This window comes from Phyllobates terribilis, unplaced genomic scaffold (genome assembly GCF_046119375.1).
Source record: "Phyllobates terribilis strain yellow unplaced genomic scaffold, ASM4611937v1 Scaffold_1__5_contigs__length_1240528914, whole genome shotgun sequence".
In the NCBI taxonomy this organism is placed as follows: Eukaryota; Metazoa; Chordata; class Amphibia; order Anura; family Dendrobatidae; genus Phyllobates; species Phyllobates terribilis.
In genome coordinates this window covers 701771304-701792281 of record NW_027362761.1, presented here as the reverse complement: position 1 = coordinate 701792281, position 20978 = coordinate 701771304, and the positions used below count along the sequence as shown (strand labels likewise).

Genomic DNA, 20978 nt, shown 5'->3' with positions numbered 1-20978 from the left:
AAGGCCAGCCAATCACAGTAATGCCACACCAAAGATGGCGCCAGCATTACTGTGATTGGCAAGCAAGCGCAGCATGTTCATTGGCTGCAAATAAAGCGCCAAACATACTGGGCTTGTCACTCGAATATACCAAGGTGAATAGCTAATTACTCGCCAAATAACGAATAGCCCGAATAGCGTACTATTCATGTGAGCAATGAATAGTGCAGAATGTATTCGCTCATCACTACTCCTGTCCACATTACAGCATATACACTACTTAATTGTGGCGCTGCTGGGTGCTGCTGCATTTTTCTTCTTGTCCTCCCTCCTGTCTTCTCTCTCTGTCACCTCCTCCTCCCTCTGCTCTTCTCCTCCCATCTCTAGAGTGCTGTGTCCCAAATGAGCTCCTCCAATGGGCGAGCTCTAGTGTTTTGGTGGCTGGATGACTGTCCTTTGCCTGTGATTTGGGACTCTGCTAGAAGATTTCTTTGCTGGAAATGATCAGGACATGGAGTTGCCAGGTAATGATCATCCAGGGAGATCACACTATGTTATTGAAGATCCAAAATCTGGGAGACTGTATAATAGAGGGAATCTACTTGGAAAGGTAAGTGTCCGCAATCAATTAGATAAAGTTACATTTACCATCATACGTAGAATTTATTGAAGATGATATATTTGCTGTTTTATAAATGTTTATTGGGAAAGGCTTAATGTATCTTCTTACTTCTGTGTGTACAGATCTTCCCCATATCCCTCTCCTTGCTTCCTTATAAAATCGTAAAATCTTGTGTCGGTTTCATATTATGTCAGTAGTATGGATATATTACATTCCTGGGGAGGGCCTGAAGCGTTAAGGTGATATAAGGTGACAGGTTGCCATAAAATGTTAATTACAGTTTTGGAAGAGTGCTTCAGCTGACAATCAGGTTGTGGAAGGACGTTAATGACTGGAATGAGATGCCTCTGTCGTGTGTCACTGGCCTAATGTCAGCTATGAATTGGTGGGTGTCATTAATGACTGCACTAATAGTATTTGATGTCTTCTCAGGGTGCTTTTGGCAGGTGCTACAAATGCACAGATGTGTCCAGCAGGCAAGTCTATGCAGTGAAGATGATCTCCCACACTAGAAAAATTGTGATACAACAAAGAGGAGGGGTGAGGACTAATGTTTGCCGGCATTACCTCCTTCATGCCCATTGCTTCTGTCTGCTTTGCTGGCCATTTCTTTCTGTCATCTACACTATGCATTGTATAACACCAGCTTACCCTCTACATTTTTTTTTACTGCTAGCTATATTTAAAAGTACAGTAAGTATCTCCCAGAGCAGCGTCACATGCCGTCTGCCCCTGGTCTCTGCTTATCTCTGCTCATCATGTCCCTTTCTTTGTATTATATTTTGCAGGTGGAAAAAGAGATTGAACTCCACAGCCAACTGAAACATAGAAACATTGTGAGATTTTACCATCATTTTCAAGACCAAAAGTATATGTACTTGGTGATGGAGTACTGCAGACACAAGGTTTGCTAGTATATATTTATTATTAAGGGGTGCTGGGTGATATCATGTCTGTATATGAGGGAAACAGCTAATCTAATTCATAGGAATGCATTCCTTTTTTAAAATGACTAGCTCCTATGAAAAAAAAAAATCCTGCAACACTTCTGTCTGGCTATTAGATCAAATTAAAGCGTTAACAATCCCCTGAGTGAAGCATTGTGTGGGTGCTTTTATTTTGGGAAAAGGAAACAGTTTTTATATTAATAGTATCCATCAAATAGCACCATGCTTTCCTAGCCTTCCAGCACCCAAATAATACTGCCATACAATGTTCAGTAATGCCAATGCCAGTAATGTTTTCCTTTTGTCCTAACAGCAGCACAATGATGAGGCTTTAGCGCAGTGTTTCCCAAACCCCATCCTCACGGCCCCCCAGAGGTCATGGTTTCAGGATCTCCTTATTTACTGTAACACAGATTCATCTCAGCTAAAAGTCTAGACCCTTAGATCAGGAATAGGACAGACATTTATAGGACATTTCATAACTTTCCCAAATTCTTATGAAAAAATATTCCCCACAAACTGCATTGAACTACTGTACCCAATTTATTATATATTTTAGGAGTCTGAGTTGGTCCATTTTATACCGACTTTGACTCCACCAAAATGGGCTCCGAAGCCCTGCTTCGTACAGTATACTGTACTCCCTTAGGTCCTCCATATAGTATACTGCACTCCCCAGAGTCCTCCATACAGTATAATGCCCTCCCCATAGTCCTCCATACTGTATAATGCACTCCCCATAGTCCTCCATACAGTATACTGCACCCCCATGGTGCGCCATGCAGTATAATGCAGCCACATGGTCCTCAATGTAGTATAATGCACCCCCATGGTCCTCCATGTAGTATAATGCACCCCCATGGATCTACATGCAGTATAATGCACCCCCCTGGTCCTCCATGCAGTATAATGCACCCCCCTGGTCCTCCATGCAGTATAATGCAGTCTTCATACTGTATTATGGCCATCGGTCAAATAAATAAATATATTCACCTCTCCTGGTTTCAGCCGATGCTCCAGTCCCCTCAGCGTTAATGACATCATAAGTCGAGTAAGAATGATGGTAATGGAAACGTCTTCTGACGCTCCCTCCTCCATTATCATTGCTCTCACTGCCCCCCCCCCCCCCCTCCGGCTGTCAACGCGAGCAATGATGATGGACGAGGGAGCATCAGAAGACGTTTCCATTCCCTTTATTCTATGCGGGAGAGCGGCTGGGAAGTGCGGGTGCTAACAGGCGGAAGCAGGGCCCAGTGAGGTTCGGCTCACGGGTCCCATAGCATTTGTGTGGCCTGCCGCCATTGGCGGTACACCACTACATATATGCACACACATATATATATATATATATTTATATACACATATATGCACACACACACACACACACACACGCACACATGCACACACACATATATACACACACGTATGCATACACATACAGTACAGACCAAAAGTTTGGACACACCTTCTCATTTAAAGATTTTTCTGTATTTTCATGACTATGAAAATTGTACATTCACACTGAAGGCATCATAACTATGAATTAACACATGTGGAATTATATACTTAACAAAAAAGTGTGAAACAACTGAAAATATGTCTTATATTCTAGGTTCTTCAAAGTAGCCACCTTTTGCTTTGATGACTGCTTTGCACACTCTTGGCATTCTCTTGATGAGCTTCAAGAGGTAGTCACTGGAAATGATCTTCCAACAATCTTGAAGGAGTTCCCAGAGATGCTTAGCACTTGTTGGCCCTTTTGCCTTCACTCTGCGGTCCAGCTCACCCCAAACCATCTCGATTGGGTTCAGGTCTGGTGACTGTGGAGGCCAGGTCATCTGGCGTAGCACCCCATCACTCTCCCTCTTGGTCAAATAGCCCTTACACAGCCTGGAGGTGTGTTTGAGGTCATTGTCCTGTTGAAAAATAAATGATGATCCAACTAAACGCAAACCGGATGGAATAGCATGCCGCTGCAAGATGCTGTGGTAGCCATGCTGGTTCAGTATGCCTTCAATTTTGAATAAATCCCCAACAGTGTCACCAGCAAAGCACCCCCACACCATCACACCTCCTCCTCCATGCTTCACGGTGGGAACCAGGCATGTCGAGTCCATCCGTTCACCATTTCTGAGTCGCACAAAGACACGGTGGTTGGAACCAAAGATCTCAAATTTGGACTCATCAGACCAATGCACAGATTTCCACTGGTCTAATGTCCATTCCTTGTGTTCTTTAGCCCAAACAAGTCGTAAAAATTAAAACAAATAAAGCTATACTCACCCCCGAGGCCCCGGCGTGGCTGCAGCGCTCGTTCCTGTCTGGTTCCCGGCTGCCGGCATATCGCGAGACAGAGCGGTGAAGGGCCTGCGGTCACATGACTGTGACGTCACCGAAGGTCCTTCAGCGCTGCCGGCATTCAGAGAGAAGCCTTCGGAAAGGTGAGTATAAACTTTATTTGTTATTTTATTCTTTTTTTACAGGTACAATGGTACCCAGGTCTGGATGAGAGTCTCCTCTCCTCCAGAACTGGGTACCATCCGCACATAGAGACGCATAGAAGCCGCTTGTAAAAATGTACAGTCGCGGTTTCTGTGCGTCTCAATGCAAGTCAATGGCGGGAGTTCCGCTGCGCTTCCGCAAAATTAAATGACATGCTGCGGATTTTTGGACGCAGCATAAAAGCTGCGGAAAAATCCGCAGCATGTGCATAGAACATGCGGAATCCCCTTGGGGACCATGGGGTGCGGATTACCTAGCGTTTTACAAGCGTTTCCGCTGCGGAAATTCCGCAGCATAAACGCTTGAAAAACGCTACGTGGGCACACAGCCTAAATCCATGCTGTTTGCATGGATTTATACAGTGTGACCTAGTTGTCAAGCACTTTCCAAGTGATGCTATCGCCTGGAAAGTGCTTGTCAATCTGCATGCGGAAACGCATGTGAACCCGCATGTGGATCCGCATGTATTCTGCAGGAAAAACGCATGCACAATCTGCATGCGTTTTTTTCTGCCAGGGAGATGCAGAAATGCTGCAGAAATTTTCTGCTTCATTTCTGCATCGTGGGCACATAGCCTTAGTCACACAATATAAATCCATGCAACCGGCATGGATTTATAATGTGTGAACAACTTATCCTGCTTTAAATGCAGCATCAATAGTAAAAGAAAAAAAAGAATTAAAACGTAAAAAATAAAAAAAAACATTATACTTACCTCTCCGACGGCCCCCGGTCTCCTCTCCGTGGCGTCCTCTGTCATCGGCGTCTCGCGGTGTTCTGAAGGGACCTGCGCTGACGTCATTTAGTCATTAGCGGTCGCGTGACCATCACATGACTAAATGACGTCACCGCAGGTCCTTTCAGAATACTGCGGGACGCCGATGACAGAGGAAGCCACGGAGAGGAGACCGGGGGCCGTCGGAGAGGTAAGTATAATGTTTTTTTTAATTTTTTACGTTTTAATCCTTTTTTTTACTAATGGTACCCTGGTCGAATAAGAGTCTCCTCTTCTCCAGACCCGGGTACCGTACGCGCATTGAACCACATAACATCCGCATGCAAACGTAGCATGACGTCCTCTAATTATTCAAGCAAATTTTACATTCAAAAAGTCAAATGGCGCTCCTTCCCTTCCTAGGCCTGTCGTGCACCCAAACAGTGGTTTGCCTGGTTGCCCCCACATATGGGGTATTGGTGTGCTCAGGAGAAATTGCGCAATAAATTTTGGGGTCCATTTTTTCCTGTTACCCTTGCAAAAATAAAATAATTGGGGTCTAAATTAACATTTTTGTGAAAAAAGTTAAATTTTCATTTTTTTCTGAAGGGTTAATAAACTTTTTGAATGTGGTTTTGAGCACCTTGAGGGTTGCAGTTTTTAGAATGGTGTCACTTTTGGGTATTTTCTGTCATAAAGGCCCCTCAAAGTCACTTCAAATGTGATGTGGTCCCTAAAAAAATGGTTTTGTAAATTTTGTTGGAAAATTTAGAAATCACTGGTCAACTTTTAACCCTTATAGCTCCCTAACAAAAAAAAATGTTGGTTCTAAAATTGTGCTGATGTAAAGTAGACATGTGGGAAATGTTATTTATCAACTATTTTGTGTGACATATCTCTCTGATTTAAGGGCATAAAAATTCAAATTTTGAAAATTGCAAAATTTTCAACATTTTGGAAAAATTTCCGTTTTTTCCACCAATAAACGCAAGAGTTATCGAAGAAATTTTACCACTATCATGAAGTACAATATGTCATGAAAAACATTCTCAGAATCAGGGGGATCCGTTGAAGCGTTCCAGAGTAATTATCTCATAAAGTGACAGTGGTCAGAATTGTAAAAATTGGCCCGGTCATTAACGTGCAAACCACCCTCGGGGGTAAAGGGGTTTAACAGCTAACACTCTTACTAAGTAAGTGCTTTCAATCAAGACAAGGGGCTGGCTTTCATATGCAAATATAAGGGCATAATGGTGCACCAAGGCATAGGCCATGCCAAGGGTGAACCAAAGCCCCCTGATTTGCATATTAAAAAGCAGATTTTTCAGCAAATATTAAACTGGTTGGCTGATCTAGCATGACAAGTCTGCAGTCACTCTATGTGATTGCAGACTTGTAAATCCTCACAGTGCACATACTGTGTGCTGTGACCAGGGCTGCTATTAGGAATTTCAGGGCCACATACTGGCAACATTTTCAGGCCCCCCCGAGACTCAGCCCCAGGCTCCACCCATAGCTCCGCCTCCATCCCGCAAACCTTCCACGGTCCCACCGCCCACTCTTGGAAAATCTTCACTTCTGCACCAGGTCCTCACCAATCACACATTAACAGTTCCCATCTAACACCAGATCACATACATAGCCAGCAGCTTTTGGTTTGGCCAAAAGATTTCTTAAGCTGCTACCAGGACAAGGTAGACTCTTCTGGCCAGGCCTTACTCTAGTCTAACCTATTAATCATTTCTTATAATACCCAAAATTCTTTTTAAGTATATTTTTATACTTATATAGGGAATGTGTCATATACTTTTTTTAAAAATGACCAATAATACCACACCATTACCAGACCACATATTACCACCATATAGTGACCGAATAATACCACATACAAGGAATACTGCCACACCATAACCAGACCATATATTAGCACCACATAGTGACTGAAAAATGTCACATAGAAGGAACAAATACAGCCACACCATGACTAGACCACATATTACCACCACATAGTGACCGAACAGTACTATATACAAGAGACAAATACAGTCGCATCATGACCATACCACATATTACCACCACATAGTGACCAAATAATGCCACATACAAGGAACAAATACCGCCACACCATGGCCGGACCACATATTACCATGACATGACATAGTGACTGACTACTACAATACTGATCATTAATGGAAAAAAAAGTACTAATATTACCATAAGTACCATTGTAAACAGGAGCTCTTCACATAATATACAGTGTATAGTGTATGTGTACAGGTAATATAGTGATCACCAGTGACATTATGCACAGGAGCTCTGTATATAGTGTCAGTATACAGGTAATACAGGGATCACCAGTGACATTATACACAGGAACTCTGTACATAGTATATAGTGTATAGTGTCAGTGTACAGATAACACACTGACTCACCGGTGACGTCTCTAGATGAAGTCCTTCATCTTAGCTTTTCTTGTTCATCCAACACAGACCGCCATCACTTCTTCCAGCCAGAACTCGTCTCTGCAGAAAATAACAGTTATCTAGAGCAGTTTCCAGAGCACATTCACCACTTTTTCCCTAACTTCCACAATACACCAGGTGAAGAAGAAGAGTGACATAGTGTCACCCTGCACAGTAACAGGACCCCCCTCACTGAAAACAGTATACTCAAAAATAAAATCACAGCAGTAATAATGTCCTTTAATTAGTCCCTACAGTTATAATGTCCCACATCCTGCTTCCATATGTACTCCATTCTGGACCCCATGTGACTTCATCCTGCCCGCATGTCTCTCCATTCTGACCTCATGTCTCTCCATTTTGACCTCATGTGTCTCAGTTCTCCCCTCATGTGTCTCAGCTCTTCCCTCATGTGTCTCTCAGCTCTCCCCTCATGTGTCTCTCAGCTCTCCCCTCATGTGTCTCTCAGCTCTCCCCTCATGTGTCTCTCAGCTCTCCCCTCATGTGTCTCTCAGCTCTCCCCTCATGTCTCTCAGCTCTCCCCTCATGTGCCTCAGCTCTCCCATCATGTGCCTCAGCTCTCCCCTTGTGTGCCTCAGCTCTCCCCTCATGTGCCTCAGCTCTCCCCTCATGTGTCTCAGCTCTCGTGTCTTGTCTCAGCTCTCCCCTCATGTCTCATCTCTGCCCCCCATGTTTCATCTCTCCCCTCATGTGTCTCAGCTCTCCCCTCATGTGTCTCAGCTATCCCCTCATGTCATGTCTCATCTCTGCGTCCCATGTCTCATCTCTCTGTGACATGCAGAAGTAGTGCTGCATGTCACAGCAGTAGTGCTTCAAAAGCATCCAGCAACTGTTACAAATAACACAAGCACAGGAGATGGGAAGTGTTGCACTTCAGAAGCATTCAGCAACTAGAGGGGATTGACACAGTCACAGGAGACAGGGGGTGTTTTAGCAGAGCCCCAGGGGGATTGTGGGGAACTTGTTAATGTAGTCTGGCTGAAGACGAAGAGAAAGGTGGTGTGTTATCTGGATCTGACAGAAGGCAGCTGAACAGGATTCAGTTCAGGAGAGAAGCTAAACACAGGTCAGATATACTCCCTGAACTAACAGTGCAGAGTATTATCGGGCAGGAAGATAAGGACTGGAAGGAACTGTGTCACAGGGATCATCTCCCTCATCAAACCCTCCCCCCCTCCATCTCCATGCAGGATAAAGAATGCTGTGTACTATTGTGTCCTTGTGAAGGAAAAGCCGGTGGTTGTGTATGCATAGAAGTGTGTTGCTAAGAGATCTAATCTATGCTGAATTATGCTACTGAAGAGACTGTAATACTGTGCCTTGTGAATAAACTACTGTATTGTTACTGGAGCCAGTTTCTCAAAAAAACTCAGATTGTACTGTAATGAAGATTGTTGCTGTAATATCCCTGAATTGCACTGGCCGTGCTTCAGATTAAATTCCACTGTTAAACTGTTGAAAAACACTCTTGTCAGATGTGTCTGGTCAGCAATGGAATCTATCGTGTGCCTGAGAGAAGTTGCAGCCTATGGTCACCCTGAGTAACAGTTCCCCCAGGATTTCAAAGAATTCCTGAAACCCATCTCGTCCTATCTGAACCTAGCGGCGCGCGTATAACATCTCCCCTCATGCCTCAGCTCTCCCCTCATGTCTCAGCTCTGCCCCCTATGTCATATCTCAGCTCTGCCCCCATGTCATGTCTCAGCTCTCCTCTCAGGTGTCTCAGCTCTCCCCTCATGTGTCTCCATTCTGCCCTCATGTCTCTCAGCTCTCCCCTCATGTGTCTCAGCTCTCCCCTCATGTCTCTCCATTCTGCACTCATGTCTCATCTCTTCCCCCATGTCTCATCTCTCATGTCTCAGCTCTCCCCTCATGTCTCAGCTCTCCCCTCATGTCTCAGCTCTCCCCGCATGTCATGTCTTAGCTCTGCCCCCATGTCTCAGCTCTCCCCTCATGTCATGTCTCATTTCTGCCCCCATGTCTCCAAATAAAAAGAAAGTTCCTCCTTACCTTGCTGTCGCTCCAGCGGCGACGCTCCTTCATTGATTTGAAGCGCGGACGCCAACCAGTCACAGGCCGGCACTGACGTCATACGCCAGTGACGTGCGTGTGACGTCACTGCTGGCCTGTGATTGGTTGGCGACCGTTAACTATTGAATTGTGGGAAGACTCCCACATGGCAATAGATTTAAATTGAACCTGCGTCCGAGGATGCAAGTTCATTTCCCTGGGTCCCATATGCCAGTAAGGGCAGTAATGCCCTGATGGCAGCCCTTGCTGTGATCACTATCCGGTGTCTGCGCCAGAAACAGCAGTCAAGTATGCAATATGCAAACTCCCGGCCAGGACCCGCCTAGTGGGCGGCACCCACTAATACAGGTTCTGAGCGGGAGTATGCATATTGCATAATTGACCGCTGTTCTCGGTGCAGACACCGGTGAAGCCTAACAGCGCACAGTGTGTGTGCTGTTAGGATTCACATGTCTGCAGTCACATAAAGTGACTGCAGACTTGTTATTCCAGACCAAACAACCCCTTTAAGCTAAAGTGTGTATGATTTTTGTAGGGGCTACTTCCACTATATAAATATTTATGCTGTGTAATTGGCATTTTGTGGATGACAGACTCCCTTTAGGCAAGGTGAAAAATTATTTCACCTGACAAACGAACATTTTGCTTGTGCATCTGGTGATTGACAGCCTGTTTAGATAGACCAATACTTGGTTTCGATTATTGGCAGCATTGTAAATGCACCTCAAAAAGTAACTAAACTTTTGGGATATTTTTTTTTATGTTTTATGCCCAATAATTCTGAGAAGTTTGGTGGGAAATCTGGTCTTGAGACCCCCAACCACAGTTGAAAAGACCTTTTAAAAGAGTGCACGCAGAGCAAATTGGATGCAGTAGAAAGCCATAATCTTGTCTACTACGCTGTGCACTTCTAAGAGGTATTTTGAGCAATATGTAGGAATTTCAGGACCCATATCCCACTATTGTTCTCAGAATCAATGGACCTAAAACACAGGGCTGCCACTAGGAATTTCGGGACCCCACGCTGTCAAAATTTCCGGGCCCCCTTGAGACTCCGACCCAGCTCCGCCTCCTCCCCTTGAACCTGCCACAGTCCCACCGCCCACTCTTAGAAAAACTCCACTTCTGCACCACGTTCTCACCAATCACACACTAACAGTTCCCATTGAACCATATCACATACATAACCAGCAGCTTTTGTTTTGGCTAAAAGATTTTTTTACGCCGCCACCAGAACAAGGTAGACTCTTCTGACTGGCCCCTACTCTACTCTAACCTATTAAACATTTCTTAAAATATCCAATACTCTTTTTTTAGGTATATTTTATTTATTTTTCTTTAAGGGAATGTGTCACCTACATTTTTTTAAACTAATTGTAACCAGATTGTGATAATTTTTTTTATAATCTGTATTTCTGATTGCAGATTCCATCAATCATTCCCTTCCTAACAAAAATGTATAAGCTACTGGATGATCCTGAGCGCTGCCGCCTGATGTTGTAATTGGGTATTTGGTTTTGCAGCATCGCTCAGAATCATCCAGTAGCTTATACATTTTGGTCCACTCCTTCATCAGCTTACCCTCAGCAGCCTCCACTCCATCAGCGTCCCCTCAGCAGCCTCCACTCCATCAGCGTCCCCTCAGCAGCCTCCACTCCATCAGCGCCCCCTCAGCAGCCTCCACTCCATCAGTGTCCCCTCTGCCGCCTCCGCTCCATCAGCGTCCCCTCTGCCGCCTTCACTCCATCAGTGTCCCCTCTGCCGCCTCCACTCTATCAGTGTCCCTTCTGCAGCCTCCACTCCATCAGTGTCCCCTCTGCAGCCTCCACTCCATCAGTGTCCCCTCTGCAGCGTCCACTCCATCAGTATCCCCTTTGCAGCCTCCACTCCATCAGTGTCCACTCTGCAGCCTCCACTCCATCAGTGTCCCCTCTGCAGCCTCCACTCCATCAGTGTCTCCTCTGCAGCCTCCACTCCATCAGTGTCCCTTCTGCAGCCTCCATGCCATCAGTGTCCCCTCAGCAGCCTCCACACCTTCATCAGCCTCCCCTTAGCAGCGCAATGCACCGCGTGCGCACGAACACACACACACACTTGCCGCCCGCCGCCATCCCCGCAACACATGTGGCACGCTGCTGCCCTAATCCTGATTGAAGATGAGCGCTTAGCGTGTCACATGACCAGGACCATGATACACCCAGCCGCGGATTAAAGGTACAGTGCTCATTTCCGTCCGCCGGGTACATCATGCGCCGAACTGCTGTCCCTAAGGGCCCGGTAAGCAGAAGCAAAGAGAGGGGGGGGCCCCAGGCCGTTGGCTTGGGGCCCGGTCTGGCGGGGCCCCCCTTTTTGCTTCTGGTCACCGGGCCCCATACTGCAGTAAGGGCAGTAATGTCCTGATGGCGGCACTGCTAAAACATATGATATCTCCCAAAAGTTAAGGTATTTTTTAAATGTTTAACAGTGCTACTGCCTGCACCTCATCAGTACAGTGGTTCCTGCATGGTTTGTATTCTGATGATGGCTAGTAACATAACAATAACTCCTAGTATCTCTTTACCATTGTTAAAGACATACTGGAAGCTGCAGTTTGATGCTATACAATTGTATACTGGACTTACCTGATATTGCAATTAATCGCTGTACTAAACTTGGTGATGTAGTCATGTACTGACGTTGGCTCTGGCGACGTAGTTGTGTACCGATGGTGGTTCTGGTGATGCAGTCGAGTACCGACCATGGTTCTGGTTATGTAGTCATGTAGATATACCAATATTTAATTTATTAGACTTGATTGTAGACCATTATAGGATCAGTGTGCCAGACTAAAAATATAACCATCTGAATGAGTGCATATATCAGGAGAACAAGTATTTGACTGAAACCCGGCTGGCAGCTATCTCATGTGACTCTCCCATACTCAGGAGCGCTCATTTTGTTTAGCACTCTTGTGTTTTATATAACAGAACTGCTGCTAGATATCTCTGGCGGTGTGCCTAACTTTAAGGCCACGGCCCCACTATCAGTATTCAGCCAGTATTTTTTCTCAGGAGTGGGAGCCAAAATCAGGTGAGGAACAATCAGAGAAATTGTATAATATAAACAGGTGCACCAATTCTGCATTTATCACCCACTCCTGGTTTTGGCTCCCACTCCTGAGAAAAAAATACTGACCGAATACTGACCAAATACTGATAGTGGGGCTGTGACCTTAGAGAATAATAGGATCCGCATTCCAAAATCAGACATGCTGGATCCTTATCTCTTGGACAATCTATCTATCCCTGGGTTCTGCTAACTTTAGTCTAATATGTGTGAGTGCCTAGGATGGAATAATCCTACTGCTGCATATATATTAAATGGGAGTATACTCGGGACTACAGAACAGGAGAAGAACTTGGTTATTTTGGTTACAAGTAAGCTGAGCAGCAGTACACAATGTCAAGCAGCAGCCACAAAAGCAAGCAAGATTTTAGGATGTATAAAAAGAGAGATAAAATCCCGCAATCCCAATGTATTGTTACCCCTTTATACAGTATTGTTCAAAATAATAGCAGTGTGTTCAAAAACAGGAGTTAAAGGGAATCTGTCACCCCCTGGGACTTATCAGACCTCTAATATGGTCAAACAGGTGATAGAAATGTGAATCTATATTTACCTGTATGTCCCATATTAGAGATCTGATTGCTTTGTAATAACTTTTTATAAAATCATTTTACCTATGCTTGGCATCCGGGGAACGCCAAGAAATCCCTGCCAACTTAATTAATTTCAATATCCTCCCCCCTCCCCTGCCTTGTGACATGCAGTTCCTGTGCCGGATCCCGCGCCTGCACAATTTACCTGGTACGCAAGGAGTGGTAATTCCAGCAGTCTGTGTATCTTTGTGGAGCAGGGATCTTCTGCGCAGGCGAGTCACTCTGTCTTCCCAGCGCCTGCGAAGAAGATCCCTGCTCCACAAAGATACACAGCGGGAGGCCGCACGTAGCCATCTATACACAGCGGAGGGCCACACGTAGCCATCTATACACAGTGGGAGCCCACAAGTAGCCATCTATACACAGCGGGAGGCCGCACGACGCCATCTATACACAGCAGGAGACCGCACGTAGCCATCTATACACAGCAGAAGGCCGCACGTAGCCATCTATACTCAGCGGGAGGCCACACATAGCCATCTATACACAGCGTGAGGCTGCACGTAGCCATCTATACACAGCGTGAGGCCGCACGTAGCCATCTATACACAGCGGGAGGCCGCACGACGCCATCTATACACAGCGGGAGGCCGCACGGCGCCATCTATACACAGCGGGAGGAAGCACGTAGCCATCTATATACAACGGGAGGCCGCACGTAGCCATCTATACACAGCGGGAAGCCGCACGGCACCATCTATACACAGCGGGAGGCCGCACGGCGCCATCTATACACAGCGGGAGGCCGCACATAGTCATCTATACACAGCGGGAGGCCGCACGTAGCCATCTATACACATTGGGAGGCTGCACGGTGCCATCTATACACAGCAGGGAGCAGCATGTAGCCATCTATATACAGCGGGAGGCCACACGTAGCCATCTATACACAGCGGGAGGCCGCACGCAGTCATCTATACACAGCGGGAGGCCGCACGTAGCCATATATACACAGCGGGGGGCCACACGGCGCCATCTATACACAGCGGGAGGCCGCACGTAGCCATCTATATACAGCGGGAGGCCGCACGTAGCCATCTATACACAGCGGGAGGCCGCACGTAGCCATCTATACACAGCGGGAGGCCGCACGTAGTCATCTATACACAGCGGGAGGCCGCACGTAGCCATCTATACACAGCGGGAGGCCGCACGGTGCCATCTATACACAGCAGGGAGCTGCACGGCACCATCTATACACAGCAGGGAGCCGCACGTCGCCATCTATATACAGCAGGGAGCCACACGGCGTCATCTCTGCACAGCAGGGAGCCGCATGGCGCCATCTATACACAGCAGGGAGCCGCACGGCGCCATCTATACACAGCAGGGAGCCGCACGTAGCCATCTATACACAATGGGAGGAGGCCGCACGGTGCCATCTATACACAGCGGGAGGCCGCACGTAGTCATCTATACACAGCAGGGAGCCGCACGGCTCCATCTATACACAGCAGGGAGCCGCACGGCTCCATCTATACACAGCAGGGAGCCGCACGTAACCATCTATACACAGCAGGGAGCCGCACGTAGCCATCTATACACAACGGGAGGCCGCACGTAGCCATCTATACACAGCGGGAGGCCGCACGTAGTCATCTATACACAGCGGGAGGCCGCACGTAGCCATCTATACACAGCGGGAGGCCGCACGTAGTCATCTATACACAGCGGGAGGCCGCACGTAGCCATCTATACACAGCGGGAGGCCGCACGATGCCATCTATACACAGCAGGGAGCAGCACGGCACCATCTATACACAGCAGGGAGCCGCACGGCGCCATCTATATACAGCAGGGAGCCGCACGGCGTCATCTCTACACAGCAGGGAGCTGCATGGCGCCATCTATACACAGCAGGGAGCTGCACGGCGCCATCAATACACAGCAGGGAGCCGCACGTAGCCATCTATACACAACGGGAGGAGGCCGCACGGTGCCATCTATACACAGCGGGAGGCCGCACGTAGTCATCTATACACAGCAGGGAGCCGCACGGCTCCATCTATACACAGCAGGGAGCCGCACGGCTCCATCTATACACAGCAGGGAGCCGCACGTAACCATCTATACACAGCAGGGAGCCGCACGTAGCCATCTATACACAACGGGAGGCCGCACGTAGCCATCTATACACAGCGGGAGGCCGCACGTAGTCATCTATACACAGCGGGAGGCCGCACGTAGCCATCTATACACAGCGGGAGGCCGCACGTAGTCATCTATACACAGCGGGAGGCCGCACGTAGCCATCTATACACAGCGGGAGGCCGCACGATGCCATCTATACACAGCAGGGAGCAGCACGGCACCATCTATACACAGCAGGGAGCCGCACGGCGCCATCTATATACAGCAGGGAGCCGCACGGCGTCATCTCTACACAGCAGGGAGCTGCATGGCGCCATCTATACACAGCAGGGAGCTGCACGGCGCCATCAATACACAGCAGGGAGCCGCACGTAGCCATCTATACACAACGGGAGGAGGCCGCACGGTGCCATCTATACACAGCGGGAGGCCGCACGTAGTCATCTATACACAGCAGGGAGCCGCACGGCTCCATCTATACACAGCAGGGAGCCGCACGGCTCCATCTATACACAGCAGGGAGCCGCACGTAGCCATCTATACACAGCAGGGAGCCGCACGTAGCCATCTATACACAGAAAGGGGCCGCACGTAGCCATCTATATACAGCATGAGGCCGCACGTAGCCATCTATACACAGCGGGAGGCCACCCATAGCCATCTATACACAGCGGGAGGAGGCTGCGCGGCGCCATCTATACATAGCAGGAGGAGGCCACAGGGTGCCCCCCATATACAGCGGGAGGAGGCCGCACGGCACCCCCCAGATACAGCGAGAGGAGGCCGCACGGCGCCCCCCCAAATACAGCGGGAGGAGGCCACACGGCGCCCCCCAGATACAGCGGGAGGAGGCTGCACGGCGCACCCCAGATATAGCGGGAGGAGGCCGCACGGCGCACCCTAGATACAGCGGGAGGAGGCCCCATGGCGCACCCAAGATACAGCGGGAGGAGGCCGCACGGCGCCCCCAGATACAGTGGTAGAAGGCCGCAAGGCGCCCCCCAGATACAGAGGGAGGAGGCCGCACGGCGCCCCCAGATACAGCGGGAGGAGGCCGCACGGCGCCCCCCAAATACAGCGGGAGGAGGCCGCACGGTGCCCCCCAGATACAGCGGGAGGAGGCTGCAAGCAGTCACGCACACACACACACACACGCAAACATATACAGACATATACATACACGCTTAAACACATTTGAAACACAAAAATACATATAAACCAACATCACACAATGATATCTGCTCACACAGACACACTGTGACACTCACTCACTCAATCACCATCCCCCGGCTCGGCTCCAGTCGTCCAGCTCCTCTCCTCTGGTAAGTAGCAGTGCAGGGCGCACATTGCGTGACGTCACACTAGCAGACACGGCCGTGGACAGGGCCGTGTCTCCTAGCTGTGACACGGGCGGGCCAGCACAAGCACACAAGGAAGTTAACAGGTGCAGTGCTGGCCCGGCCGAAGAAGAAGCAGGGGCACTGTGCAGCTGCTGGGGGCCCCCCGCCTCTGCCTGCTGGTGTGTGCCACATTGGCGCCGCACATATTATAATGAGGGCAATCTGGCCATGGGCCCACCGGAGCCCCAGGTGGTAGCCCAGATTGCCCTAATTATAATCCGCCTATGATTTTGTTGTATACCCACAATTTTTTAGAAATTCTATGTTGCATAGAGTTGTGGCACCCTGCTGCCACAGGTACCACAGAACCCAAAAGGGTGCATGGATGGACTTCTCCACAAGAGGCCTTCACTACAAACAGACACCTCCACCGCAGACCACCAGAGGGAGCCCTGTTAGGGAGATATATACTGGAGGGTGGAGTCAGTCAGTTAGTCAGTTCATCAGTTAGTCAGTCAGAGAGTGTGCTGACACTGAGATCAGTGAAGGAGTTAAGGGGGCAGAGGAGCATCTGAAGCTCACCCCAGGACACAAGCCGGACACCGGGTCTGCATCTACAGGGTCCTCTACACCCAGTAGGGACAACCGGCATACCAGGAGGATTCCAGATCCCTGGTCAACCTGAAGCTACCATCATTTTACAGAACTAGGAACCACGAAGGCCCTAGCGTCCAGGGATAGTGGTAGCCAAAGAAAAGTTCTACTACAAGCAGACAGGTGAGAGAGTGAAACAGCATAGAAGCTAGGCCTAGTTCCTGACTGGCCAGAAGCTTAAGAGAAAGGAAGAAACGGACCAGGAGGCCTACTACCCGCTCACTGGGGAGAGTCCTGAAGTGCAATCTCCTAATAGGTACCCTGGACCATACCTGCCGTTACACCAGTAAAGGTACTGAAGCATGTCCGTCATTCCCCCTGACTCGACCGGGCCATCTCTCACCTGCATCCCTTTCATCAACCCTGCCCCGGGGGCCCGCTCCACCTGTGGGGAGCAGAAACATCCCAGCTGCCATCCCATCACCCCCGGAGGTCTGCAGCAGCGCCGGTACCCATTACCGGGAACCACAGGTGGCGTCACGAGACAAATTGTTAACAAACCCCAGAGTACGGGCCCGGGAGCCAACTGCCGTGACATCCCAAGGAGGTAAAGGCCCGGGTACCGAGTCCCCCATATCCCCCTGGGCGAGTCAGAGTCAACCAACTTCTGGCACCTGTCAACTGTTATTCCAGCCCAGGATGCTTTGATGACATCCCACAATTTGATGGCATTTTTTTGGCTTTGCCTCAGAAACGGCTTTTTTTGTCACCCCACAAGTGCTCTATCGGATTAAGGTCCAGGGATTGGGATTGGGCTGGCCCCTCCATAACCTCAATTTTGTTGGACTGGAACCAAGTTTTTGCTTGTCTACTGGTGTGTTTAGGGTCATTGTCTTGTTGAAACACACATTTCAAGGGCATAGCCTCTTCAGCATAAGGCAACATGACCTCTTCAAGTATTTTAATATATGAAAACTGGTCCATGATCCCTGGTATGCGGTAAATAGGTCAGGCACGATAGTAAGAGAAACACACATATCATGATGCTTGCACCACCATGCTTCACTGTTTGCAGAGTCTACTGTGGCTTGAATGCAGAGTTTGGGGGTCGTCTGACGAACTGTCTGTGGCCCTTGGATCCAAAAAGAACAATTTTACTTTCTTCTGTCCACAAAATGTTTCTCCATTTCTTTTTAGGCCAGTTGATGTGTTCTTTGGCAAATTGTATCAGCTTTAGTACATGTCTTTTTTTTAACAGTGGAACTTTGCGGGGACTTCTTGCTAAGAGATTAGCTTCACATATGGCATCTCTCACAGTACTCACAGGTAACTTAAGACTGTCTTTGATCGTCCTGGAGCTGATCATTGGCTGAGCCTTTGCCATTCTGGCTATTCTTCGATCCATTTGAATGGTAGTCTTCTGTTTTCTTCCACGTCTCTCTGGTTTTGCTTTCCATTTTAAAGCATTGGAGATCATTTCAGCTGAACAGCCTATCATTGTCTGCAATTCTTTATAAGTTTTACCCTCTCCAATCAACTTTTTAATCAAAGTACACTGTTCTTCTGAACATTTTCTTGAACGACCCATATTTCTCAGGCTTTCAAGGAGAAATGCATGTACAACATGTGCTGGCTTCATCCTTAAATAAGGGCCACCTAATTCACACCTGTTTCTTCACAGAATGATTGACCTCACTAATTGAGCTCTGCACTATTATTTTGAACACACACCCTTACAATTAATTATTCAAAATACACAGACCCAAAAACATGGAGATCATGAATGCAGAGTCTGTTGGTTTTCTTAGAATCTACTGTACCAACTGGTAAATTGTTTGACATGTGGTAATATAATTTATACCAAAAATAGTGATTAATCTGGTTAGTCATATTGGACTGCTAATATTTAGAACACTACTGAATATATGTGTGGTCAGTACAAAGCACTAGCTTTGAATGGGGAAAGGCAGAGCGCGCGGTGGATGCCGGGTGTGCCACGGGGGGTATCCCCGCCCACAACCCAGCAGCCACCGTGGAGCCAGAAAGACAAAGACCCCCGACTGATGCCAGCACTTGTCGTGACATCAGCGGATGTCAGAGCCGGCTGCAGCCGGGGGTCACATGTTGCCTGTGAGCGGCCAGTGATAGCGCCGCTCACAGGCATTATCTGCAACATAAGGTATTTACAAAAAGTCTTAGGCTGCGTGCCCACGAATTTTCCAAGCGTTTATGCTGTGGAATTTACGCAGAGTAAACGCTTGGAAAACGCTTGGTAATCCGTCCCCCATGGTCCCCAATGACAAGCCGCAATGTCAATGCACATGCTGGGGATTTTTCCGCAGCATTTATGCTGCGCTCAAAAAACCACAGCATGTCCATTAATTTTGCGGACACGCAGCGTAATCGCCACCATTGACTTGCATTGGACCGCGTGACATCCGCATCACTGCATCTGCACAAGCGGATATCACACTTTTCAATGTGCGGATGGTACCCAGGTCTGGAGGACATGAAACTCTCATCCAGACCTGAGTACCATAGAAACTGTAAAAAAAAGAATTTAAAATAAAAAATAAAGATTATACTTACCTTCCGATGTCCTCCCGGTGTTTTCTCCCCTCCGTCTGGTCTGCCCTATGGGTCGCGGTGTTGTAAAGGCCCTGCCATGACGTCATTGAGTCATGTGACGTCACCGCAGGTCCTTCACACCACCGCGAGCAGTGCAAGAGACCGGACGCAGAAGAGAAAACACCGGGAGGACATCAGAAGGTATTTTTTAGCATTCTTATTCTTTTTTTTTTAACTAACTTGGTCACACTACTATAAATCCATGCCGGCTGCATGGATTTATATAGTGTGAACAAGTTGTCAAGCACTTTTCCAAGTGATGCTAAAATTGCTTGGAAAAGCGCTTGATAACCCGCATGCAGAAATGCATGCAAAAACACTTGACAAACGCTTCTACCTGGCGGGAAAAACGCATGTAAAAACCGCATGCGTTTTTCCTGCCAGGGAGAAGCGAAAAAATATGCAGCATTTCTGCATCGTGCGCACATAGCCTTAGGGGCCCCGGGGGGATACATTGGTGGGGTAATATAAAGTCGTGGACAACCCCTTTAATCTAAAATTTACCTTCAGTTAAAAAAATACTTTAAGCCATAGTATTGAACAGACCAATTTTAATATGTAAACAAGTCTCTACGAGTGGTGACAGTTTCCACACGTACCGGAGACACTTACACACAGACCCATTCAAATCTATGAGTCTGTGCACATCTCATTGTGTTTCTGACGCGCCCCCTGGGCCAGTGCTGTAGGGGATACCCGGAGCCGGATCTCGATGGGGGTAGTAGTCCTTGTGGCGGTGACCCGGTCCGTGCCCAGGGTGTCAAACTAAGTGGCAGTCTAAGGCAGCAGATGTTAACTTGATTGTCAACTACGCCACCCGTTGAGTGCGGCTTTGAAGCCGCCGCTGCAGAGCAGTCCACTGAGGCTGGTGGTATATGTGCAGCAGTGATGGTATAACCCCCAACGGGAGGGGTATGGCCTCAGGGCAGCAGGTGTAGATGATGGGGGTTGTGATGATGCAGAAAGAAGATTCAGAGTCAGGAGATGCAGTTCAGGGTTTTTACTTACTGGTGTTCTTTTGGTCACTCTGGCCTTGAGTGACCACCCGAGCCGTGCTGCGTCCACCAGGTCCTGGACTCGGCCAACCCCCAGGCAATTCCGGAGCGTGGTCCTGAGCTCCTTTCTGACTCTCCCTTCCTCTGGCCGTTCCCACCAGGGATCCACTTTTGGCCGGCTCCCTCGGGTCTCTTGGTGGTCAAGCCTCCTCTGGGCTCCCTGACCCTATGCTCGGTGTGCCTTTCTAGTGGATTTGGTGAGGGTCGTGGCAGATCCTGACCACGACCTCCGGATCCTGGCTAAGGTTGGTTTTGGCCTCTGCCAGCTTGGGATCCGGTACCCTTGTCCGCCA

The 20978-nt window shown here is 48.3% G+C and overlaps 1 protein-coding gene across 2 annotated transcripts in view; it reads left to right on the top strand.

The window, feature by feature from the left end:
* The first annotated feature begins 319 nt into the window (after positions 1-319).
* The window catches only part of LOC141273616 (serine/threonine-protein kinase PLK2-like), a 248236-nt gene continuing 227577 nt past the window's right edge, over positions 320-20978 (top strand). The window contains exons 1-3 of one of the 2 annotated variants that reach the window (XM_073685702.1): positions 320-589; positions 1034-1141; positions 1390-1506. In XM_073685702.1, the coding sequence (XP_073541803.1) occupies positions 491-589; positions 1034-1141; positions 1390-1506 (324 nt within the window). In that variant the 5' untranslated portion in view covers positions 320-490. The other variant, XM_073685710.1, reaches the window with a different exon arrangement.